The sequence below is a fragment of the Punica granatum genome, unplaced genomic scaffold, assembly GCF_007655135.1.
Source record: "Punica granatum isolate Tunisia-2019 unplaced genomic scaffold, ASM765513v2 Contig00324, whole genome shotgun sequence".
NCBI lineage: Eukaryota > Viridiplantae > Streptophyta > Magnoliopsida > Myrtales > Lythraceae > Punica > Punica granatum.
In genome coordinates, this window is record NW_022204283.1 from 57855 (window position 1) to 85768 (window position 27914).

A 27914-nucleotide genomic window follows, 5' to 3' on the forward strand; every position below is an offset into this window, starting at 1 on the left:
AAATTATCGGAGAGACATGACTTTATCGTAAGACCAACAATAAAAAAACCAAGCCTGAGAATCTAAAATAACACCCCAATAATTTCTTTATGTATAAATGCAATTTCAAGTCTCAACCAACCATCCTAATGAACACATCCGTGTGATGCAGTAAAAATTATCATATTGAAGCGGTCCATTCACATGGCTTCCGTCAATTTCAATTATAGAAGATTAAAGGATGACAAGTGTAACCGTTCGTAGCTTTCTCGAGTTCATGCTCAATCATAGTACTTAGAAGGTTGAAGAGTGTAACAAAGTGCATCTCTCTGAACCGAAGATGTAAAGAAAATCTTTTTCTCAAAAAGTGATTTTCCTATAGCAAAATTTGAGAATGACATGACTATGATCGTAGCATTAGTCCAATCCACTTGATTCCCAAATGTATAAATTAAAAGGGAAAGTCAAACAGTAGTGGGACAAATATAATATCCTCTGAGAAAAGAAAAAGCATAAACTCATAGACCTAACCAAGAAGCATCTATTCAATTTTTAATGTGAGATCAATGAAGCAAATAAATTCCATGGAACATTTCACCTCGTGCAGTACTAACACTATATTCCTGTATTCAATCAACAATATGGGCATGCCCCAAGGCTACACGGATTCTTTCTAAGGATCACGTCTGTCTAATAATATTTCTGTATAGTAGTTGTTGACTCCTCGTGCAACATACAAGAAAATCGAAGAACCACCCCTCAAAGCTTTGAAGATATTAAAATAACAATTATCGAGGTAATAGGAGTTTTTACATCCTGGACATACCATTGAGGTACAAATGGAACCACCCAAATACATCTCTTGCTTGAGCTGGGTACCTATCAACAGTCAGGGGAAGAGTACTACAAGATGATATACAACCTGTCAATTACAGAGGGAGCTGGTTAATAGGCACGCAAGTTTTCATCAGCACCTCTTAATAAATAAATGCCTCATCCGTCAAAAGGAATTAGATGTGCTGACCATAATTGACCCCCTATAAATCAAAAGTAAAGCTGCATCAATTCACCAAATGAGATAATTGTTAGGGGTAAAATTTATAGTAAACCAAATGAGATAATTGTTGGGATAAGACCAATAATAACAATAATAATTATTCACCATTTCACCAAATGCGATAATTGCGAGGGACAAAAACAATCATAATTATTCAGCAATTCACCAAATGGAATGATTACTTGGGACAAAATTAATAATAAACTAAAATAGATCACTGCCACGATAAAAACAATAATAACAATAACAATTGGAGATAAAAATAATGATAATTATTATTATCAATCAAATATTTTCATAAAAACTGCAACAACAAAATAAATAAAGTGATATAGCCAAATATAACTTTAGAGAAAAAATAATAATACTAGTAGTACTAACAATAATAATATATAATATATAATTGCTAGGGAGATTGTCATTGCATGCCATTTTTTGAAATATTTGAAATGGAAACTTCTCATGCATTGACTCTTCGTAGGACAAATTTTTTCGTAACTTCTACTAGAAACATCATTATTATATATCTAATTACTAGGAGGATAAACAATAAAAAAAAATCTAACTTTTATAAAAATTCTCAGTTTTGTCCAAAATTTTGTTTGTGACTAAAAAATTCACATATTTTCAAAATTGACTTAGAAATGACCTACCACTACAAACTTCGTCAATTTGCACACGTGAATCATTAACTCTAATATGTGGGACCCATTAATTTGCACTTCACCTCATTTCTTCTAGGTTAAGTAACAAGAAAAATCCAAATTTTACAAAAATTCTCAGTTTTATCCGAAATTTTGTTTTGTGACAAAAAAAAATGTTTTCAAAGTTCATAATGGGTCCTACAAAATTAGAGTGAACGGTTCATATGTGCAATTCGACGGAATTTGTAAAGGCAGGTCATTTCTGAGACAATTTTTAAAACATATGATTATTTACACAGAATAAAATTTAGGACAAAACTGAAAAATTTTACAAAACTTGGATTTTTTTCTTGTTATTTAACCAAGAAGAAATGAGGTGATGTGTAATGTAATGGGTCCAACAGAGTTAGAGCTAACGATTCACGGGTGCAATATGACAGAATTTATAACGGCTGGCCATCTCTTAGAAAAATTTTAAAACATTTGGTTTTTAGTCACAAAACAAAATTTAAGACAAAATTGAAAATTTTTACAAAACTAAGGTTTTATTTGTTATTTACCCTTGCTAGGAAAATAGGAAATGGAATAATTGTCACATATATGACCATCCAAAAAGAATAATAATAATTATTATTATTTTTGTTGTTATTACCAAAAAAGATTATTATTATATATTTATATATATAATATATAATGCATGGGGCAACTGCTAGAGGCGACTATGTATACACATTTGGTAAAATAGAAAATTCTCATGCATCTGTAATCGTTTATGATAATTAATAATATGCATTTATTACCTATTGTGAATAAAATAATTTTAATGGCATAAATATTAAATATTATAATAAAAGCAAAATTAATTATTAAAAAATCATAAATTTTGGAATAATTTACAGTAATATACTTTACTCTCTTATATATTGAATTTTAATATATTATATTAAGTAAGGTAATTACGAATTTATGTTAAAACCCTAAATAAACATAAATATAATTTCTAAATTTAAGTTAAAACTCAAAATAAAGATTTCACAACTAATTACTTGCTCGAAAATGTAAACTAACTTTAGAAAAGTTAATAGCATTTTCAATTTTCATGTGAAAACTAATTACTTCGAAAAATTTAAAAGTCACATTATGAAAAATTAAATAATTATAATTAAAATTCAAGTAGATTAATATTAGTTGGGATCAATAATTTATATTATATGACTAATTTATTTTTATTTAAAAGATATGAGATCTAGAAATCAAAGTGACTCTTACAATTTTAATAGGAAAAAAATGAAAATTTTTTAGAAACAAGAAATCTTATTTACCTTGACATTAAATTAAATAAAATTATTAGTAAGATTATATTAATTTATACAGAAAATAATAAATTTAGATATTTAAGTATATAAATAAAATTAGCTCAATGTGTTGTATTCAATCTATATTTTATGCTCATTGTTAACTTGAAGGGTTATCAAGTAAATTTTGTAGAATCATAAACCAAATAAAATTTTATAATCAAACTAAATAATAAAATATATTAAAATATGTCACAAATAACAATTACATGCAAAGCGGGGATGAGTTGACTAGTAGATAGGAATATCCAAATCAAGAGTTTGTATTGATATTAGTAAAACAACCTCACCATGGGCATATGAGCAAAAAAACCGACTTATATAGAGATATCTACGCAATTAAAATAATTAAGAATCTAATAGTCATAGTAATACTATTCCTCTTAATTGTCACTAAATTATGACTTCTTTTATCAATTGATAGTATTGGTCGTAACATTTAGATTTATGACATTGACTATAAAATAATATTATAAGGCCATTTAATGCAAACAATTAGTGAATTTTACCATTCATAACCGATCTTTTAGTATTGGGAGGTGAAAATTTATGTTTTTAATTTATAACAATTAGATTAATAAATTTATTGACCTTAATTTATTTTTCTCCACATTTTACCTTCAGAACGCTCGGTTTTTTAATAGAATTTTCTTGCTTTTTTATTTTATAATAATTTTAAATTATTTTCAATTGTAAATTTATGCCCAAAATATATTCATTTTAAAAAAAGTCGAAAATACCACAAAATCTTTTGGATACTACAGTGATCTCCAATTGAAGGCAATATAATCAAATTATTTTTGGTTATAAAATATAATCATAAATTAAATATTTACCTATGATATCTTCTAATATATTTTCTTTAGCTATGTCCATTGACCTATTAATTTTATCCACAGTCTGCATGGTGAGTTTTTTTTTTGGGTTGCAAAATAAATGATATTTTCGTTTAAAAAAAGTAGATTACATAAACGAATCATATAATGAGTGGCTCTATTAGGATTATGAAACAACGCACATAATCAATCATAAATCATAATCTATATTGCTTTAATTCTTAGGATTATTTGGTAAATAATTAATAGACATCTATATCATATTTGATTTTATAAAAAAAATCATATTTTCTCTAGATTATGTATAATAAGTTATAAATACTAAACATAGCCCACATAAATAGTGGTCTATTTAGCTCTTAAAGAAGATTCATCTACCACTAGACGCAAGTTCTATGAAATAAATTTAGGGTAAATTACAAAAAAAAACTAAATTTTGTAAAACGTCTCAGTATTGTCCAAAATTTTGCTTTATAACAAAAAAAATCACATGTTTTGATAATAGTCTTAGATTTGGCCCTGTTACTATTATGTTAAGATTTCCGTCTATTTACCTACGTGGATTTTATGGGACCCACCAAATTTGCATATCATTTGATCATCTTCTCTTTTCTTTACAAAAATAATCTATCTTTTCATAAAAGTCTCAATTTTATTCTAGATTTTGATTTGTAATTTAAAAAAATACATGTCAGCACTCTGTTTTGATCCATCAGCTCTAGGAGAGAACATCAACAACATTCCTAACTACAATCCGAAAACTATTACAGAAGAAGACCCAGCAAATCCGGGAAAATATTCACAGCTTGAACTGGACGGCCCCAGGAGCGATGCACGGAGGATCGCAGCACGAGGAAAATTCGAAATCGACAACCTAGCATGATCACACGGAGAAAGGGCAAAATCGTCATTTCTGTCATCCATCAGTGGGAAGTAGCCCGACCGTGAATAGTAACCTGGAGTTTGCTGGGTCTTCTTCTGTAATAGTTTTTGGGTTGTAGTCAGGAATGCTGTTGATGTTCTCTCCTGGAGCCGGTGAACCAAAACGGGATGCTGACATGTATTTTTTTAAAATTACAAATCAGAATCTAGAATAAAACTGGGACTTTTATGAAAACTTAGGTTATTTTTGTAAAGGAAAGAGAAGATGATCAAGTGATGTGCAAATTTGGTGGGTCATATAAAATCCACGTAAGCAAATAGACGGAAATCTTAACGGAGTAGTAATGGAGGCCAAATTTGAGACGATTATTAAAACATGTGATTTTTTTAATTACAAAGTAAAATTTATGACAAAACTGATACGTTTTACAAAATTTAGATTTTTTTTGTAATTTACCCAAAAATTTATTGCTGTTTTTGTTTTAATTTTTTGCTTTTTCTTAATTTAGAAATAGTCATATATACTGAGTCATGATGGAATAGATTTGAACGACTGACCTTGGAGATAGCTGGGGTGCGACAGGCGGAGAAGGTTAGGGTGGAACAGAGCAACAAACTGATAATGAAGAAATTAACTATTGCCTTGCCAATGTTTTTCTTTTCAAATTCTCGAACTAAAAAATATAAAAATTATGATAAACCTACCTCAAATTTTTTTCCTTTCAATCCTACGTCTATCTATATATGTTCCTACGTCTATCTAATTATATGTATCTATTTATATATATATATATATATATATTCTATATACGTTTCGATATACTGTTTGCACACACACATATAATTCCGTAATCATATATATCCACATCTATATATATATACACACTTCATATATATATATATGCTTATATGCTTGTATTTATGTTTCTAATATATATATATATATTCATAAATTAATTTTAATTAAATTTATATTTACTGAGCAAAAGATAGCTTTTTTATTTGTTTTTTTTTTTTTAAATTTTAACTTTTAATTTGTATTAAAAAATTATTAAAAAAATTTATTATGTTTTATCCCATGCAACGGGGCTCCATGCCTAGTCTACATAAAGTTGTATCCACCCTAATAAATAGGGGTAGAATAGTAAATGTTTTAATAAATTAATATGTAATATAGATTTTAAATCACCATAATAATAATAATAATAATAATAATAATAATAATAATAACAAGAATTACTATAAGGAAATAAATATATCTAATATTAAAAGTCTTAAGAAAATTAATATGCAACATATAAATTAAATAATAATTTAATAAAACTAATATGCAATAGAGAAGTTAAATAATAATTATTATTGCAAATAAAAAATAAATATATCCAATGGTAAATGTCTTAATAAAATTAATATGCAATATATAATTTATTATTATTTTCAATAAATAATAAATATATTAAGACAAATATATTGATCACTTACCGTTATTTCATAACTAAATAAATTTTCATAATTATAAGGATTTCATTAGTAAATAATTATTCTTAGTTTTAAGGTAATTAAGAATTATTTAAAATTTAAAAATAAACTTTTAAATTGGTAGCTTTATAAAATTTCAATCAAGAAATCTTAAATCGAACCTATATTATCCAAAACTACTCAAACTTTGGAAACTTAATACATGAAATGTGATTTGAGAATAAAAATTAGGTTAATACTAACTTTGAAAATTTATAGGATATATGATTATTATTCTTTCATTGATTAAAGCTAAGAGTTTTAAATTTTTAGAATTTTAAAATTATTTTTCTATAAATTGGATTGATGATTGTGATTGTGTATAGGAAGTACTTTATATGAATTATTTGCTCTAACTCTTCAATTAATATTATTTAGCGTGGGTTTGAAATTCACTCTATTGAAGTTTCTATAGTATACAAAATAAATTTTATATACACTAATATAAATTATAAAATGATAGTAATTATTGTCTCCAAATTTAAATTCTTATAATTAAATTTTCTTTATTAGATCTGTGCAATGCATGAGTTCAATAAGCTAGTATATAATATATATTATATTTACAAAAATATATTGACCATAAGGCATATATACACTCAATAAGATTGTATTTTATTTATTTAAATAAAATTTTCTACCGCAATTGAGTAAGAGGAAGTAATATATATATATATATATATATATGTATATGTATGTATGTATCTATAGATATGTATGTATGTATGCATGCATGCATAACTACACTAATTATTGTGCTATTCTTACTCAAACATCATATATGAAGTTTCGTGAATTTGAATAATTTTAGCTAAATGACTCAATTGATTCCATGAGAAATTACTTAATTGACCTATTATAAGTTTAGCTATAATTTTAAAAGCTTATTATTCAATAAGTTTTAGTTCATATAATTATAAATATTCTTCATTATACTAAAATTGTGAATATTTATTTTCTACTGAAATAACAATAATAACTATAATTTAAAATTTTATTTGATAAGTTTAAATTTACATAATTATAAATATTCTTAACTTTTCTAAGATTATGACTATTTATTTGCCATTAAAAAGAAAATACGTGATTTGAATTCTTCTTAGTATTTTTTTTATTTTCAAATATGCTATTATTAATTACAGTAATATATGTTATTATTTAATTTTTATTTATATAAATATAAATATTCATAATTTATAAATATTCACTACACTACTCCTATATGGACTTCCTCCGTAAAGAAGTAGCTTTCTACAAGGACTTATGGACTGCACTAAGTATTTTCCTTTCCAATTATTACTAGAGTCCATGCAGAAACATTGTAGGAGGTCGAGACTAGAATTTCGATATTAGAAACATTGTAGGGGACTGCAGTTGCCCCATCTAAGATTTTCAAGGCTCCCCCAAAATTTATTAAGAATTTAAAAATATAGTCACTAAACTTTCCATAACTATTAAGAATTGCCCCTCTTGGTGTACATACATGATAAATTTTTCTTATTTGCCCCTCCTAATAGCTAATTCTGGCTCTGTTACTGCCTGCAATTGTGTTTTGTTTTTACTTGATGTGTTTATCAAATTTCCATCTCCCTTTGCAGTAGTGCGGGTGAATTTACTGATCTTCCTACTATTATAACAATCTTTGGAGCATTTTCCATCTCGTACTCGTTTTTTGTGGTGAAATGGATCCTCTTATCATGTCAGGAGAACTTCTCTTGCCGAGCAATAGCAGAAATTGACTGTAAACATATATATATATATATATATTGTTGGACAAGAGCGGTTCTTTAATTGCAAAATCAAATATGTACATAAAAAGGGGCTCTCTGATAATCTAGAAATTCTTGTTAGATTGTGGTGAAACTATTTGCGCCAAAGATCCTGTCATACATGTGTCCAAAATTTTTTTACCTGAAAATTTACTCATATTTTGACTTTCGATATTTGATTGAGCCGGTAGATTTCGTTAGGTTTAATATCGAATTGGATTCGACTCATTCACGGGTGCGAGCGAGCGTAATTGAGAGCATGCAGAGTCGAAAGTATCGAAAGTCAAAATATGAGGAGTAAACTTTCACATCATTTTACTATCAGGATTAGATCTTATTCAATGTATTGCAATCACAAAATTTCTAACAACACTCATTGAAAATTTTCATCCAATTAATGTGCCTCAAATTCATTTATTGAAAGACGAAATTCACTCACCTTTGTCGAGGACAATTGTCGGTCGTGTAGCTGTAAGGAGTCCCTTGGCGTGTGGCTTGCAGGAAGTTGTCGGGAGTGTGGGTGTTACTGGGTTCGTTCGAGATGACTAGCATATGTCTGCAGGGACAATAGGCATATGGGAATTCAAGAAAACCAGCAAATTGCACAGAGACGACGAGGATGATGATTACTTCAAGTTGCCAATAACGCCCACACACTAAATTGAACCTATTGGACCATCGATGTAACAATGGAAAATCAATGGCACTCAATAGTTAGGAATTGGAAAATCATCAGATGAAGAAGGCTAGATGACGAACGGGTAGAGAAGGGACTACAACAGACGAGCAGAGAAGGCGGACGGTCGTCGAATTCACTTGAACGGACGGTCACCGGGCAATCACGGAGTCTTCACAGTGGCACTGGTGGTGGGGGAAGAGATGTAGAGAGTCGGGGATGACGAACGATCAGAGGTGCCTAATTTTGCAAAAATCCAATTCCCTCAGCAATAGAACAAAGACGAAACTCTTCAAGCACAAGAAAGCGGACAAATAATGCAACATAACCACTCGAACCCCCAAGTCCCAATTTTGCAAAAATCCAATTTTTGATTAATTATTCCCTGTGGCAATTTTGCCCTCTTCAAATTGACATGTGATCAATATGTGACTTCTTTTGGCCTGAATTCTAACCGGAATTTGGTCCGAGAGTAACATTGCTTATTTTCAGATTAGGTGGGGGGCACTCTGCCAAATTTCATAGGTTGAGAGGCAAACATAATTTTACCTCATAAGTCGGGAAGCAAAGTGCATTTAACTCTTATTTTTATAATGACACAGCATGCTTAATCTCAGGACCCATCATGGGACCAGATACGTACCGTGCATGATAGTGCATGCAAGGAGTGGCTTCCAAAAGATTTTTGAAACAAGTGGAATCGATCCTTGGAACCTCTTCTCCTATGCAATTGAGGGCAAGATGCACTCAGCCACCTCCGAGCTAATCTTTGGAAGTTTGTTTATACGTACTTTCAATCAATTGATTCATTGCTTTATCTAATTGAAGCGTTAGTTGTGTAACTATATACCAAGTTGTCCTCATTTTTAAATGTAAAACACTTTCCAACTTAACATAGAATATATTCCCAACTAATTCGATGAAAGTCCCTCTTTCTTTTTTATTATTCATTTAGGTAGGTATTATTGACGGGTAATGAGTATCACTATAGAGATTGTACAGATTGTCTTTATTTTCACCTTTTCTAATCCAAAATCGCGTTCATATTGGTGGTTGAACGACCATTTTCAGATACGATGTCATTGCATTATATATTAAGCAAGGATGTTCTTTCATCAGGATAGATCGTAATCCAGTCATTCCAACAAAACACGTTTATAAGGAATCCTATACTTTTTATGCCCCGATATTGTTCAAAATTGTTAGTGAATCACGAAAGGGTCTATATTGGATGGCTAAATTCGGTCTTTCTAGTGTCAATCCTCAATATGCTTGTAAATTCAAGGGGATGCTGATAATTTTGAAATGGTGTAAAACTGTCCCATTTGTCTATCTGTATGGGGGGAATTTCTCCTGCTGCTCAACGACAACTATGAAACTCGTGCAAAGAATAAACTCTCCAAGAAGTTCACAAGAGATCGCCCTAACACCAACTATGTTTTCCGTTCACACGAAACTCCTAAGAATAAGCTTATTCTGAGCACTCACATCACCTATAATTTAAGTTCAATGTTTGAACTAGACACTATAGTGCATGAGACGAAGCCAACCATAATCGAAGTAGATAATATTGCATCAGAGGAGAAAGGAAATGGGAGGACGTTACCTCAACTTCTGGAACAAAAATCCAGATTGTACTCCTTGGTTAATGTCACTGAGAAATCCGAGATAGAGAATAACCCGGTTAGCTGCAATATATAAACCCTGAGTTGACCAAATCAAATCTAACAACCAGCATTTGATAAAACAGAGTTGGGGGAAGGAGCAAAAGGAGAGCATTTCCTAATGGTTTTCGTAGGCTGAATCAGTTCAATGAAAGTTGGTCTTCAGCCCAGCAGCAGGCTGTGATCTTGGACGGGCCTCATCCATCCTTCGAACAATTGGGACAGATCAATCGGTAATGAGGGCTCATACAGCGTTGGACTTTTACTTTTTTGTTATTAAACTAGACAGAAGCCCACAATTCGCTGCGAAGCTCAGCAGAACTTTATAAGATTTTGGTTTCTACACATAGCAAAGCGTGCAAGTAACCTGATAAAGATTTTGGGTTTACCTGAATGAAGCTTCCGATTAGCGCCTCCGAGATCAGGAAGAATGATCATGAACCCAGCTTATGAATGTCTCCGCGAAGGGACGCAAGTGGGATTCCACTAGGTGACAAGAACGTCGCCCTGCCAGTCACCTACAAGCTACAACAATAGCAAACAAGTAATCCTGGCAATGGGGCCTTCGCTACAAGATGAGCAAGGACTGCACTCTTCACAACACAAAAATCCTTACGCATACTCATTATTCAGGAGCAAATTCACTCATTGATCTTTTCTTTCGCGTGTCTGGTGGTCACTGCTTATATTTTGTGTGGTTACTGCGTATATTACCCGATTAATGGGTCCCACAAATATCTGCAATAACTACTTACCATGAGAAATAGCATGTTACAACTGAAAGATACTAACCAATCTTGTCAGTTTGCTCAAGTCGGGTCATGTCTGGTCCCACAAGGCGGATCCGATTCGGTCGGCCTGAATATCTTACAGATGGCAAAAGACAGAGTATAGCTGGACGTCCGTATATACTACTGTCCATATCTATTTACATAAAAGTACATCCATATGCGTGTGTGTGTGTGTGTGTAAAGACTGGTCTTTTCATGAGTTAAGAATACTCACTAAGCTGAGTTGCTCTAGCTCCATAGTGAGCGATTTCTTGAGTTATAAGAGCTCATGAATGAGACTAATCTGAGAATCAACCGTGATCAGCATCATACGTTGATAAGAGCATGTCTGAGAAATTCTCCACATACAGATAGACAAATGAGACGCTTTTACACCATTTCAAAATTATCAGCATCCCCTTGAATTTACTGTGTTACTGATCACAATTACAAGCATATTGAGGATTGGCACTAGAAAGATCGAATTTAGCCATCCAATATAGACCCATTTATTTATGATTCACTAACAATTTTGAACAATATCGGGGAATAAAAGTATTTAAAAAAATGAAATAATTCGTGCAAAAAACCAGAATAAGAATGCTTTTACAGAGCAATGCCCTGATTCTCATATATCCAAGAACTCTCTTGCCTCGATATTATTTCTTTCTACTAATTGTGAAAGCAGAAGAACCAAGTAAATTATATTTAGGGGAAGAGCATATACTACTGACAAAGAGAACTGATTGACAAACCTTTCTGCCCGCTGTCTTTATCTCTTGGGACAATAAATTCATATGTCAACTTAGAAATACAGTCAACTTTGAAAGACCCAAGCCCAGGAAGAAAAACGTCATCCAGGCGTTCCCTCTTGCTCCAATCTCCCCTACACATAAATTCTACGGAATATCTCAAGACACGATAATAACTGACCGACAAAGAATGAGATTTGGATATCAATATGGCACAGATGGTAGGTGAAAAGAATGAAGCATACAAACTGCATCTTTGCATGCTCGACCTTGAAGTTTTCCATGACCAATTTTTGCTTTTTGGCTTTTGCTTAAGCCTTCACTAACACTAACAATGACAATAATTTAGCTATATCATTACAAAATGCACATGGCAATATGCATACATGCATATATATATATATATATGTATGTATATATATAATGTAATTCATGTGCTTCAGAAAATTCTTCATGCTGCACCCCTGCAACCCCCGGTAATGACCCCAATACCATCATCAATTAAATGTCTCAGCTCAGATGGTTTCTTTTGACAACTGAACTGTATTTTGCTGAAAAATTGCACTTTCCATCCGAATATTTTGACCGTCCCTAGGTTTCCTTACCATAAAAACGGACTATGCTCGCTATGTCTAATGCCACATTGGTTCTCTGCAGACTTCACTCCATGAACAAAGGAAACTTCGAGTGCTCAATGAACTATGCACTGTAGATGAACTGAAACTAATCCATCAACAATTCAAAGTACACTGAAGAAGGACAATGATAAAAATAATGAAGAACTCCTGATAGAGATAACAATCATTGAAATGAGACATGAAGTACCCATGGCAGAAGCTTAAGAAGAGAATACCTGCCAAAGAAGTCCAGTAAACAGGAGTCAGGAAATAATAATGCGCTGCTGTTCCACAGCTCCTACAAAGACAACAAAGCTCGCATATGTGGACTCAATACCTGCTTAACCCTCTCCTCACCTTCCCTCCCATGCATTGCCTTGCACTCCCCAATTTTATTCAATCCCAGTGACTATTATCAATACTCTGCCTTTCAAAGCCTATCCGAGCTGCTTACCTTTGGCCTGTAATTGCAAGAGAGGTTGTCATAGCTTATACGTCAAGAAGAAGAACGGTAGTTCACTTTCACTCAGAAGCAGCCTATTCAATTCACTGAAAGAGCCATCCAATGAATACCATAACTAGGGAGTAAGGACCACTCCTCCCAGGATGTGATCAAGACTTTGAAAACGCAATAAAGAAAATGGACAATGATAAAAATAAAAGAAATTGAGAGACCATATCTAAAGAAAACAGGTTCGATTGGGGTTGATAGAAAAAGAATTCCAAGGACCATATTAAGTAAAACGAATTTGATGTATAAAAGAAAAAGTATGGGAACAAAATGAAGAAGTGATTGATATAGAATGCTATAAAAACCAAAAAAAATTAAAAGAGATTAATAACTCCAGTAAGGAAACAAAAGGTAAACAGACAGTTCAATCAAACTACATTTTTCAATTAGCACATGCAAAATGTGCATGCATAAAGACTAGTTCATAAGATGGTCAGAGGCCAGATACGCAAATGGGAATAAGGATCAAACATACACCTGTATGCACACCTTCGAGAGATTCTTATACTCTTGTAGAACTGCTAAAGGGTAGCAGAAATAGAAGCTCCATGACCAGCAGAGCAAAAATATAGACAAGCAACGCTGGTTTCAAAATCCCAGAATAAGATCTGGGATTGAAACAACTGACCATAGCTGCTCAGTATAGGAGGGATCTAAATAAGGATCGAGATTTCAGATTCCCAACTGTATATTCCTCTAGTGAAACACAGAAGAAGTCATGCCTCCTTAACACATCACAGGACATCATACTGGTGCCAAAACAAGATTCATAACTGTAATCCAAACCCATGCAACCTAGCCAATTCACAATCCAAGTCTTGCAAACAAGCAATCCCATCAAACACATTACGTAGAAACAAATGAGTGGCGACAACACAATGAAGCTTGTTGAGGTGCTTTATCAATGCGTAACCAGGCCAGCCCCGCAGTAATTTGAAACTAGCTAAACTAGCAGACACCAGAAAGTAGTAAGGTGGAGCTATATAGACATTTTATGTTTGCACTTCCAAGTGTTATCAACCAAAATTGCCATGTCAAAGCCTATGGCCCCCACTCTTAATAATTATTCGAATGTCATATGTTGATGCGACCAAGGTCAAAATGATAAACTCTAGATGAATGAAGTTCGCAAAACAGTCGGTCATTCCCCATCCCCATATCATAACTTATACACCAGAACTCCAATTATAAAGACAGAGCATTCATAAAAGACAGAGCATTCATAAGCAATTAAAGGTGCGACATGCAACACAGTGTCTTCCTTATACCGTACAAAATAATGTCTATAACGGTCGACATCCATTAGTAATGAGAACTGAGAATTGTCTAAGCACCATCTCTTCTGCTGGTACTGCCTTAGTCTGAACCTATCATGTGATCTACAAGTCTAGAAATCTAGAAAGCAAGTTTGGCAACTACCTTATCAAGAGCTTTACCCTTCTAAGAGGTGACGATCTACTGCAACTCAGCATGCCACTCAACAACCGCTTTGTCAGAGCCAGTTCCCTAACCAACAATTTGGTCTCCAGTTGCTAGTTTGTTCAGAATGGCGAGTCACAATATGAAGCTATATTTCTGATACATGCATTAAACCAGATAGCACCACACCAATCAACCTTTTTCTGCTTTCACTCGCAGGTGATTCCAGGTATCAGAAACAGAGAACTCCCCTTGTTTATCAGGAAACCATCGAACTTGGTCTGCAGCAGCATTATCAGGGATAATTCTTTCAGCAGCTTGGCAATTTGTGGGCATTCCAATAAGCCTTGTGCATCTCCGCTCCCAAGAATTACCAGTAATAACATCAGCAACCTTGGAGATGCCAGGGACGAGAATTGAAGTAGGGCTGAATCTCTTCACCAAATGAGAGATTCCTCCGTGCTTATCACTTATCAGTACTATGGTTTTGATCTCATCAGTTCCCCCTGCGTCTTTGAACTTCTGGCGTGTTTAATGCACCGCGGGATAGGACCTCTGCTTAAATATCTGCACGTCTCAAACATGGTTAGAACCTTTCGGTTGGTCCCCGTATAATATTATCGGGTTTCTCTACGCATCTACTGGAATATAATGGAGTTTGGCAAATATGCATGTAGGAAAAGGCATACTCATTCCGACATATCGCTACAGCAAAAACTGGTTCAATGATTCATCAGAATCCGAGAACTGATTATCCAGATATTAAATAAGATTTACCATCACCATAGAGATAAAGAGAAGCGAAAATCTGATCTTCGAGTTTCCCCAAACAGGACCAGTCTATGATTTCATCAACAATTACCTACTATACAAATTCGAACCACTTTAACAGATCGAGAGACCATGAAGAAATGAATGGAGAAAATGGACAACAAAACTTCCGAGAAGTGTGAGCGTGTGCATGTGTCTGTTCTACCCAACTGGACTTGATGCTTTCGAACCCGACATACCTGGACCTTTGTTCCCCCGAGTACAGACCCCGGTCGAAGGTTTCCTAAAACATTATCTGTCACACCACAATAACTAATGATTCTCTGGCCGAAGAGGGAGGCAGAAGCTCCGGAGTCCGGAGCACCGTCGCCATCTTCTATTGTTCTGCTGCCGCTGCAGCTGCCGCTTCATTAGCTTGTTTGAGACAAGAACACAAAAAACTTTTGGGCCCTTTTTCCAGTGCACTGCCCCGTGTAGTGGATGGCGAAGTACCGGTCCAAAGGAAAGCAAAAAGAAACTAAACTAACAGGTAACAAGAAGGGGCATAATAGGCCCAACAATATCGCAAAAAAGAAGCAATCCTAGGAAGGTCGGAGGATTATGAAACACATGGAGACCAACCGACAAAGTAAGAGTTGCCCTTGCCATCCAATATGCGCGACCGTTCCCTTCACGATAAATATGATGCACCTGGACACTCCAATCTCGATTCAAAAGATCACGAATGTGGTCAATCAACATTGCCAGGTGCAGTGTCGCAGGATCAGCACTGACAATGATATCACGAACCACCTTTGAATCCATTTCAAGGTCGACACGGCAGTACTCGAGGTGCCAAGCCTGTTCCAAACCTGTCAGGACACCCCACAACTCAGCCACTGCCGCTGTTGTATAGCCGATGTTAGTAGCAAAACCAAGAATCCATTGCCCATTATCATCTCGGATCAGCCCTCCCGCCCCAGCGTCATCGGGATTACCCCAAAGAAAGGGGGCAAACTTGTCGGATCCCACGACCCATATTGGAAACCTCTGTTTCCTCTCCATTCCATAAGACCTTCATAGAGGCCATTGTGATAAAATCCATTATAATACGTCGTAGATTAGGAGGGAACCCCATCGCCACCAAAGTATCCTCAATAAAAGACCAACTTAGCCGATCATATGCTTTCTCCAAATCAATCTTGGTTGACATAAAGTGCTTTATCATCTCTGAGTCTGCTCATAGTGTGAATGAGCTCTTGTACAATAACAATATTATCCTGGATATGTCGGCTGGGTACAAAACTGACCTGAGTCAGGGAAACCAACTCTTGGTGACAAGCTTGTAAGGCACATTGCATAGGCTGATGGGGCAAAAATTATGCAAAGACTCCGGATGCTCTACATTGGGGATGAGAACAATGAGGGATCATTTAGAGTATCAATGTGGGCCTAGGATAGTAAGTTGGGCTCAACGATTTGGACCAATTTTCTTATCCCTAACATAAGCTCCCCACTCCCATGAGCTCTAGCTTCGAGAGGTCGTGGAAGTAGATCAGCGTCACACGATTACCATCATGATAAATGGTCCTAAGACATGTAATCAGGAAACCTGCAAAAAAAACTAAACCTTCACCGTTAGATAAAGCGAATGGTGCTCCTATACGCGATGAGGCTCAATAGACCTCCACTGTTAAACAAGCGGAGGGTGCTCCTATTAAATAAGGAGGCTCGAAGAATGGACATTCACTGTTAATTAAGCGAATGGTGCTCCTGTTAAATAAGGAGAATCAAAAGATTAACCTCCGCTGTTAAGTAAGCGAAGGGTGCTCCAATAAGCAAGGAGGCTTAAAAGATAAATCTTCGCTGTTAGATAAGTGGAGGGTGCTCCTATAGACAAGAGGCTTAAAAGATTAACTTCCGCTATTAAATAAGGGGATGATGCTCCTGTTAAGTATAAATGCTTGAAGAATGGACATTCACTGTTAATTAAGCGAAGGGTGCTCCTGTTAAATAAGGAGGCTCGAAAGATTGACCTCCGCTATTAAGTAAGCGGAGGGTGCTCCTATAAGCAAGGAGGCTTAAAAGATAAACCGCTGCTATTAGATAAGTGGAGGGTCCTCTTAGAGGCAATGATGCTTAAAAGATTGACCTCCGCTGTTAAATAAGCGGAGGGTGCTCCTGTTAAATGAGGAGGCTTGGAGAACTGATGTGATTAGGAACGATTGATAAATGACAAGTTCAAAAATAATTCATGATAAGCATAGAGTTCATTATTCATAATATGGAACCCTAAGGAAAAGTAAACATACTACAAAGAGATAGAAATAAACTCGCAATCTCACTGTATCGCGTTAATGAATTATTCCTTGTGAGGCATCCTCGCGGTCGCGGCCTACGGCATTGCTTTGGTGAGGCGCGACACTACTTTCTTGGTTGTTTTACTAGACAAATGATTTGAGGTGGCCATGTTGAATTAATTTCTCTATATCCTTTTTCAAAACTCGACAGTGCTCGGTGTCATGTCCCCAGGCTTTTATGGTACTTGCAATACTGATCAAAGTATTTCCCTACATCCCCCGATTCATTCACCTATGGAGGTTTTACGAGGCCGAGCCTCTCGATTTCATGGAAGACAGTAGATCTTGGCACAGTGAGGGGAGTGAATCTTTCAAAATCTTGAGGCCGGCATCGCTCCATCTTTTTGTTACTTCAAAGGTGGTCCTTTCACTTCTCCTTCACACGCTCAGTTTGGCTTGAGAGAGACTCTTCTAATATTATGAATTTCTAGGCATGGGTTGCAATGTCAACAAAGGCCTACTGAGGTGTAATGATAAGACTTCGCGAGGGGTCAAGCTCTCTATCTCGGTGGCGACCTTGTCAAAACATTCGTACCATGCTCGAAGCATCTCTCTCTTTCTGTTCCATGGTGAAAAACTCATTGAGGTCGCGTTTCACTCGCCGAGTCGCCACGAACCTTTCGATAAACAATTCTTGCAGATGCTTGAAGCTAGGAATAGAGCTAGGATCCAGCGAGTGAAACTAGTTAGAGGCAATCCCGATGAGAATTTCAGGAAATAGCAAACATTGGAGGTTCTCGGAAGTGCCTCTTCCGAGAAGCGATGTGATTTGGCAACGCACATGGTTGACTAGATTGTTTTTTCCATCAAAGGGTTATTTGAGGAAAATTAAATTTACGAGATAGCTTAATATTGAGGATATCCTGTGACAAATGGGATTGAAGGTTCTCGCTAGGAGATGGAAGGCTCAGTTGCTTTCGCTTAATAGCCTGAATAGCTTTTGCAACCTTCTCCTCGATGAGGCGTCGGACTTCTTCAAGAGAGAGGGCTACAACTGGCCCAGGAAGGGGTGTAATCAGCGAGGACATGTTGCTGGGTAGCTTTGCAAAGTTCCCTTCACGGCGAGATTTTGGTCGATGCTGAAAATTGTAATTAAATAGACATGTAAAGGGATATAGATGCATACTTTTCAAAGTTGAAAGAGTATTTTTAGAAAGTAAAAATCAAGAAACACTTTAAAATATTTATACTTTTATAGATGTTATAAATTATTTCAATTTTTATTTTATTATTATACTTGAATATATGATTTATTGATGGAAATATGTATTTGGAATGAAGCGATTGGTGTAAATGGCTTAATATTGGCGAATAGGTACGTGCGACTATATTTTAGACGAATACAATAGAGAAATGGAAGGAGAGATATAGATGGATGTGTTTGAAAGTTTTAAGAGTATTTTTGGAAAGTCAATGTGGAGCAAAGAGTAAGTAAATGGTCAAAAGAACCACCTGGTGAAAGAAGGAGTAGAAATATGAATCAAAACTATCAGATTCACTGGCATTTTTTGATAGTGTGATTTTATATACATATATACCTCTCTATCACTATTTTTTAATAATAAAAATCACTCAATTATATTTAATATAAAATAAGCAACATGTCTTTTTGAACTAGGGAGTCACCATGATTTAATGGTGATTTAGAATGCACAGTTAGTAGTCGTATGTGTAAAAACACTTTAGTGAGTTATGTATATATTATTGAATTTCTTAAAGGTAGTGAGGCATTTTTTTTTTCAACGGACACTAATTTGAATGGTAAATAGAAAAAAATGCGTCTTCATACATTGAATGAGTGAACGGAGTCTATGGAAGATGTTCACGTACATTGAATCGATAAAATATGAATTAAGAAAACTGTCTACGTATATGGAATGGGAACTTTAAAATGTGGAAAAATACAATAATGAGCTATAAACTTTTATATATAGAATAAGAATTTGGGCTGAGTGCTGGGCCTGGATTGACTATTGGGCCTATATACGATTTATCTTGACAATTATGGGCTCGCTAATATCTTTAATGAGTGGGCTCACTAAAAGATATTGCCTGAAAGAGTATCGGCCTGCTTGGATTCATGTGTATAGAGCTGGTATGTGCTCTACCCGGGTACCATCATACGAAAATTTTCTTATGCTTGAACAGACTTATACGACAAAAAAGAAACCAATTCGAAACTGCAAATTGTACTATCACATTCGAATTTCGAAATCATTCGGGAATCATGATATTTTGCATTTAAGAGATGAAGAGGAGCAACCTCGATTTCTCGAGAAGACATGGGCACATATCAGAGATAGAGGCGGACCACAAAGTCATGAGCAAGTTACGAAAGTTATCATAGCGAAGGCCGGTCGATACGTCAATCGCATTTTCTTAAGATTTTGATGTCCTTCCAGCGAGATTCCAAAAACCTGCATGATGCACACATTGGTCGTCCCACGGGGGACGAAGCTGTACCCCTCATACTGCCAAACTCTGGACGAGTAGTTATAACCCTACATCAATCAGTCAATACCACATTAAATTATATATATACACGGATAATTAAGGTCGTCTAATTAAGAAGTCATTTTTGGTTTTACGGTGATGGTCAAACAATTACATGAATCGCAATCTCGGTTCGGGGCTTTGTTAGGCTGGTCGTTGTGTGAGGCTTGTCGGTCGAGTACACCCAGCGTCGGTGGACTCCATCGCAGAAGCTGTAACGTTCATCCTCTTGGACATCATACGGCTTCTGAATGTGGTAGAATGACCGGTTGAAGGGCAGGGAGATGAAACCCTCCGTGGGATCAATTGGTCCCCACGTATCGGCCTTATTATAGTTACCAAATAATATGGTAAGTCCAATTAAGAAGCTTAAAACGTAAGATAAAGCTAATTTAGAAGCCGTTCTCATGTTTCTCATCAATAAACTTTCGCGATGGACTCCTCTGGGTAGGGGACCCAATTTATACATGTGTGCCTCCTTGAAAATTGTCACCGAAAAGAAAAAAAGTAATTTACTTTTACTCCTCCATAAAATTACAAGACATCCTCAGCCTATCAATTAAAACTGATTCCCTATAGAGATCGATTTGGTCTTAACTGTGAGTTACTTATAGTTGGATTTCAAATCTCCCTAGCTATAAGTAAGTCTGCGTACATATATGAATTGAAGTTTATCAACTACATTAGATCTCGTATCTACATATCAACTAATTCAAGTGCCTGTCTCTCAATCTTTTTAAATAGTGTATATTATTTTACAATAGCCACAATATTATCCAGTTCTCAACCGACCTTTCGGCTCCTAGCTAGTCGGGTATAGAAGGGCCTATAGAAGGGCGCATGAAATCCCACAAGCACAATGGAATCTAACCGCGAAACATCTTGGTTGTTTCAGATCGAAAATGGGTACCACGACTGCTCTGACTAAAATTGCCTCATCTAATTTTTTTGTAAAAACAAGTATCGGATTAAATTTTCTGGTGGAAGTATCGGGTTAAATTTAAAACTCTAGTAGTAGGGTAACGATTGATAAAAAAAATTCTATAAGAAAAGTTGGAAATATTCAGGCTTATTTAAAGAACAGGCCATATCGTCATCAAAGTTTAACGACTCTTTTTCGTCATTATAAAATTTATTTGTCCTCGTGTATTTGCCATTTGGCTGAGTTTCAATCACAAAATGTTCCCTTCGAATTCTGTAATTCCTCTTTTGTTCCTTTATGGTCGTGCAACTTTGTCCTCTATTGTGGAAATTCTTCTCAGCAAAGCGCCCCGTGAGGGCAGGAGGAGCTTTCAACAATGGCGTCACATTAATCGATCGAAGTGTACTCTATCTGTAACATATGGATGTGGAATCTATAGGAAATAAATTAATTATATAGGCATAAACTAAACCAGTCTTAGTTAATAGGTTGAAATCCGTGATCTTAAGATTAAAAAGATCAAACGGATCTCATTGCAACATAAAATAGAAACTGAGCTTGGATTTTATTAATGACTTAATTATTAAATTTCAGTTAATCGTACTTAATTTATAACTTAATTACGTGGCCTAAACTTCAATTGTGGGTCTACTTTAAATTTAATCGCCTGCATGTCAAAATTGCCGGCCTGAGTGCTTGTAAACAAAGTAGAAATTTCACAACCACCACCACTACCACTACCTAGCTTAGTTACATATATATATATATATATATACATACGTAAAAGCTGAACTAATTATAGGGCGATGCCACATACAGGCAAAATGAGAAAGCCGGAGTTTTGATGTTGATTAATTATTGTGGGAGGTTTTATTCTGTTATACTCAGAAAATAATTTTCTTTTTCTTGAGAAATAGCGTATTGAATAAAAAATAAATGTAGTGATTCAGATTTAATACTATATGTTTAGTTCAACTAGGTATATCTATCATTTCCCATCATCCCCCCCCCCCCCCCCCCCCCCCCCCCCCAAAAAAATCTTCTCTGATCACCCCTAAACAATATGGCTAAGTTGGTCTTTCTAGGACATTAATCATCGAATATAAAAACAACCCCACTCTCCCTATCATTCCCACGGACCAGGTTTAATTGTTTATGAAGGGCAAAGAGCATCAGCAGCTCAAGCTCGTCGGGAGCTGCAATAACTCAGGCTCGAAATGGATGAGGGTGGAATGGCGGAAAAGAGAGAGGCCGAGCGTGATTGAGTTGTTGAGCACGAGCAGGAGGCCACTAGACGAGGGCTAGCTGGAGCAGACACAGGAGGCAGCGCCAGAGGCAGCCATGGAAAGAGGAAGGTGCCCAAGAGAGGAAAGATGGGAGCGACAAACATGTTAGGGTCGGCTGGGAAATAGTTAAAGTAGGGAGATAAAATACTACACCATCGTAGTTTGATTCAAACGATTCGACACTTATTCCTTTTAAATAAGGTTTCGACACTGATTTTGCTTAAGCAAATTCGAGTCTTATGAATACAGAAAATTTATACCGAAAGAATTTTATCATTTAATTGGCCGAGTCACTTCAATTTTCAACTTTGATTTTGCAAACTGCCAATAATTTTGCCCGTTGGCTGACATGCGGATCCCACCCCATTGAAATTTTCCTTTGACTGGTAGCTGCACATAGGTCCCACTTGTTCTATATATCGAATTTCTCCTACATAAGTCCCACTTGTTGATTCCAAGCGAGACGATGCTTCCAATTTTACCCTTCATATAGTTCCATGATTCTAGGTTAGTACCTAAATATAGGACGGAATTTACCTCGATATTTGTATCTCTATTTCCTCTTCGATTGTTCATCCTATTAGACACAAGTTACAGCTCCAAAATCATATAATATTTTTCAAGAAGAATTATTGACGCTGTAAATAATTAAATGTCCGTACTCAAAGGACATTTATGTGACTGCTCATGAGACGTGCGGGCAACGGGACGACTTGCTATATATTAGCTTTTCTTTTTCTTTTTTATTTTTTTGGATAGGTTTGCTATGTGACGTATTAGTTCATATAACTCACTCTTCCAATCTTTTCTCTTTTTTTTTTGGCATAAAATCATGAATTTCTGCCAGAAATTATCAACCGGACATTATATCGATTGCACCAATATTATTGGACTGATTAAAACAATCTTATTGTTACTGATGGTTGGGTATCTTTAGATCTCGATTATATTCTTTTGGGTGAAATTGGACCTGAATTAATTTTGTTAATGTCATTCATGCCTTTTCTTTTCCCTTTAATTTAGTAGGCAAATTTTAACTTCTAATGTTAACCAAGAATAAATTCAAGTCTTTTGGAGCACCTGATCAATTGTTAATATGAGTGTAGAGCTTATCATATCAAACTTAGACTGAATATATCAACCTTGCCAAAAGGTGAGTTTTTATTTGTGTCACGAAGACAATGATCGCTTTCACAAATTTAAGGGCAAATGGTACATAAAAGTTAACCCAGCTAGGCGGCAATCTTCTCAAATGTCACATTTCTTGAGGACCTTAATCCCCTTCCAACGGGATTCCATGTAAAATGATTCATTGTCCTGCGCATACACCCCGCACTTAAAGTAGTGGAATGTGCCTCCACGACCTGGAGCCTCGAGCTTTAGATCCCCGTCAACATAGACATTCAGTCGGGATGCATTCACGTCATGGATCACGTTCAACTTGAACCACCTATCATAGATATTCGGGACCAGGAGACTCTCGTTGTAGTAATATAGAGAGCCGTTGTAGACCCTAAGCATGAGGGTCGTGTTGTGGGGGCTTGCACCAAATACCTGCATGACGCAGACCCCGGAAGTGCCGCATGGGACGTACCCGTGCCCCTCAAACTGCCACACCCCTGATGAGTAGTTGTAACCCTGCATAATCTCGATCGAGCACAACACAAACAGATATTAATAAACATAAATTATAATTAAAGAGAAAACGAATTGATCATTCGTTATGATTTGGTAACATCTAGTGTTCATGTTCTACGCTGTAAATTAAGGATGTTATGTACATTTATGATGATCTCACTCCGAGGTTTAGTTGGGCTCCCTTTGGACAGAGGGTTGTCAGTGGAGTAGACCCACAGCCTGTGGACTCCATTCTTGAAGCTGTATCGGTCGCCAACGGGCAAGTCATAGGGCTTCTGAATGTGATAATCAGTCAAGTTCACCAGTGGGAGGTTTGTGAACCCTCGGGTGGGGTCCACTGGCCACCCAATCGCGATTTGCAGTATTGGTAAAAAGAAAAGACGAGGAAGAAGTAGAGAAGCCAGAGTGGAGATATAGGACTGAGCTCTCATTAATTGATTTTTCTCTCCTTATACTACAAGTTGTAGTGATATAACTCTACAGACGATGCTTCGAGTGGCTTTTAAGCACCGTACTGGTTTCAGTGGGAGGCTCTGCCTAACAAATAAATAACAGAAGAGAAATAAAGAGATACAACAAATTATAATTTTACTCTCGATAATTAAAATGTAATGGAATCTCTCTCTACTTTTTCTTTTTAATAAGTGATGGGACTTTCTCATTGATCAAAAGAAGACGAATGTATATGTACACTTATCCAAGAAGAACCATTAATAACGCTATACATCGGAGCTAGAAAAGTTCTATCAGAGAGCTCAAAAGCATGTGTAAGAAAAGAAAACTTTAGCTTTGCTTCTAGACTAGGAAACGTATACTACTCTCATCCTCACCATGGCCAAAATTTGGTGCAGTAAAGAAGGGGCACAAGCCTTGACCTGATAATCAAGAGGTTTCAGGTTCCATACTTGATTAAATTACCCGTGCCCTTATATTAGCTATTAAGATTTCTATTTCATTGTATTAAGCCTACGAGCCTCCCTCATAATAAAAAAAATGGACAGAGCTGGGTCTCTATACATTTTAGGAGAGGTCTAATTAGGTTGCTCATTTGATGAGTTATCTGTTATTAATTTCTATTAAACAAATATGAAATATAGAAGAGAAACTTAGTGTAATGCAGCGGAGTTCGTTTAGGAGTATAGGAAAAAGTTCCATAATCACTTTTTCTTATAATCTTAAGTAAATTTGGCGTTCGGTGAGAGTTTTTGAAACCATGGTGTGAGTCGGAATTACGGTTGCAAACGTGATTTTCTCAATTAGGTTAATATGTGCTTATAAAATCTGTTTCTGCTTATTTTGTTTCAAGTATTAATAATTACCCTTTTACTTTTAGCAGCTTTCAATTGTTACTTCTTAAACGCTTTTGCTTATTCTAAAATCAGAACTTATTTTTCAATAATTATACTTCAGCACTTATATTTTAGTAACAAAATTCCTAAACCAAGCCATAGTGGCATATACTCTTATATGTAAACTAAGAGATCTCATATTTGAGTCTTGTCAATAGGACTTTTCGTATCTTGTAGTACTTACTTTCCTTTTCATTTATTAACGCTATATATGGGTATATATATAGGGATTGGACTGGGACAAAGATTATGAATTATAAAATATATTTCCTCTATAGTGAATTATAAAATATATTTTTACACAATATAGTGGAATTTCATCGTGGATTTAGGACAATGAGCACCATCATTTCCCCTTCCCAATATCGACTTGAGTCCATGATGAAATGTAGTTAGTAGGTCGTGATCGGACTTTACGTTTTTAAGATGGCATATGACAATTATATATGTCCTTTTCTGATGTGATCTTTTCACTTATTTTTCTTTATCGTTTACTAGACGGATAAACCATTTTGTTTCACTCTTGTAATATCCGATTGGGTATTTTTCTCTATATCCGCTTTTATTTTTTAATGAATCTACTTAACATTTCAAAGAAAACAATTCACAAGAAACTGTGAAGATATTTTAAATTTTCCCAAAGAACGGGCCTGCAGTATTTGTCGCCGTCCAATTGTCCTAAGTAACGATCCCTTTTGTCGGACTATTGTTATTTGTTGGCATGTTTTTGGTTGAGTTTCAAAAGTAAAACGTTCCCTTCAGAGTACAAAATTCCCTTTTGTTACATAATGGTCGTTTAAATTTGTCATTTATTTCCGAAATTTATTTGGAAAATTTTATATTTTGAGTTTGGGAGATCTTTACTCCTTAGTGAATTGACCCGGCTCGAACTGAATTAATCGAACCATTGAACTTCTGGATATTAGAATATATACCCAAAATCTAAATAGGAAAAAAGTATCATGACTGTGAAGCGGTTTTTCAGTAATGGCATAATTAGATAGATATTAAATGAAAAAAGAAAAGATCATTAATTTAATATAATGACTTTCGTTCTCGATCTGACATTAAAATCTTCTAGTCTATATATATATATATATAAACAAAGTATGACCGAATTTTCACGCCGCCACATCATCAAAAATGAGAAACGGAGGTCTCTCGCTTTGCCACGTCAACATTATGTATTAAGGAAATCTTTTATCATTAATTATATTGTAAAATATATATTATTTGCATATAGCCCAACAAAATATATACAAGAGAGCAAAATATGCAATAGACTGTATACATTAATTGTTAATTCAAGAAATCTTTTATAGCGTAGCAATATATGTATATACACTGCACAGACTCAACAAAAAGAGGCAATGCTATATTAGCCAACGCAATGCTATATATTATATTGATCGCATATTCTACATAATAAATATATGCAATGCTATATTAGTCAGTAAGCCTAGATGTATTTCTAGAATTATATGATAAGGTATAAAACTATGATAATTGAGAATTATACGTATATTTAACTACTACTCTATGCGGCACCAAATTCACCGGAAAAAATCCCTACTCCTTGCAAATATTCTTGCCTCTTCTCCAAGCTCTATTCAAAGGTTCACTCTGCCTTCCAAGTTTTATTGGTTATTTATTATACATAATCTTATTAGTTTTATTTTGATGAGTATTAGCATATTTACGTTAAAGAGTAGTTAAACAAATTTAAATTTTTTATAGATAATGCATGTTATTTGATTGAAAATTTGTATAGATAGCTTTAACTGTTTGGTGAACTAATCAGTGAAGATTGATGGAAGTTTGCATTAGCTAATCATAAAAGAAGGCCATGTCCATCATGATATACATCGATTTTTATCATTTTAACTTTTATTTTTAAAAAATATTTTTCTCAATGTTAACTATTTTTTGGCCAGTTTATACATTTTTATGATTTCATTTGATTGTAATTGTAAAATTTAGATTTAAATATGGTGATTTCTCTAGAAAATTATTGGAACAAAGAAATTTATAATACAACTTAAGCCTTTTCCATCACTCTCCATTGTAAATTTTGTGTTTTTGAACCATTAATTGTCAATAATTATTTTCCTTTAAAGTTTCAATTAAAAAATGATGTATAATATGAACTTTGTGTTCATGATTAATTTTTAAATTATTTTAGTATTTACTGTATATTTTCTCTTTTTATCTTATTCTAGGTACTATTTATTAGATAGATCTTCGAATTATTATATTGCCAGATATAATTTTTTTTTTCACCATTGGTTAGTTATACATGGAAATTATATGATAATTCATCTATGACGAAAATATACTTTCTAATCGTTTTTCTCTCCTAACATAATTTTCTTAATATTCATGTATGTATGACTTCAATATTTTCTATACATATGTCAATGAGTATTTAGGATGTATCTCAAGTTCTGTATATATCTATATATTATATATATAAGAATTAAACTTAATAATCATATATTTTTTTAAAATATTAGGTTGACTTTTCATGAAACTTTTAGATTATTATGATATGAATTTAAATTGAAAGGAATAATAAGGAATTAGTTTTTAAGTTTTAAATTCTTTTTCTGATTTTTCAACTTATATAAATATCCATAAACTATTTATGCATAACAACCACTTCATTAT

General features: G+C 34.5%; 1 protein-coding gene and 2 long non-coding RNA genes across 5 annotated transcripts; all 3 read right to left on the bottom strand.

Annotated features, from left to right (window-relative positions):
* Nucleotides 1–583: 583 nt before the first annotated feature.
* On the bottom strand, nucleotides 584–12882 carry LOC116190119. Of its 2 annotated transcripts, XR_004152601.1 has the most exons (5): nucleotides 10770–12876; nucleotides 10323–10370; nucleotides 8800–8956; nucleotides 8480–8596; nucleotides 584–1016 (listed from the first exon to the last, which is right to left on the bottom strand). It is a non-coding gene; the product is annotated as an uncharacterized LOC116190119 (long non-coding RNA). The 2 variants fall into 2 exon arrangements; XR_004152600.1 differs by having other exon boundaries at nucleotides 8480–8956; nucleotides 10770–12882.
* A 4-nt stretch (nucleotides 12883–12886) lies between these two features.
* On the bottom strand, nucleotides 12887–15727 carry LOC116190120. The gene is made up of 3 exons (XR_004152602.1): nucleotides 15460–15727; nucleotides 14450–15016; nucleotides 12887–12980 (listed from the first exon to the last, which is right to left on the bottom strand). It is a non-coding gene; the product is annotated as an uncharacterized LOC116190120 (long non-coding RNA).
* A 7668-nt stretch (nucleotides 15728–23395) lies between these two features.
* LOC116190121 (citrate-binding protein-like) lies at nucleotides 23396–25265 on the bottom strand. 2 transcript variants are annotated; one of them, XM_031519777.1, is made up of 2 exons: nucleotides 24042–25265; nucleotides 23396–23898 (listed from the first exon to the last, which is right to left on the bottom strand). In XM_031519777.1, the coding sequence occupies exons 1-2, from the start codon at nucleotides 24327–24329 to the stop codon at nucleotides 23509–23511; spliced, it is 678 nt and encodes a 225-aa protein (XP_031375637.1). In that variant the 5' UTR covers nucleotides 24330–25265; the 3' UTR covers nucleotides 23396–23508. The 2 variants fall into 2 exon arrangements, with proteins under 2 accessions (XP_031375637.1, XP_031375638.1); XM_031519778.1 differs by having other exon boundaries at nucleotides 24059–24189.
* Nucleotides 25266–27914: the final 2649 nt, after the last annotated feature.

Bases quoted from the DNA above. Each gene is read 5' to 3' on its own strand.
- LOC116190121 (XM_031519777.1), bottom strand. From the start codon at position 24,329: ATGAGAGCTCAGTCCTATATCTCCACTCTGGCTTCTCTACTTCTTCCT. The intron at 23,899-24,041 runs GTACATAACATC...GAGATTATGCAG, and splicing joins GGAGTGAGATCATCATAAAT to GGTTACAACTACTCATCAGG.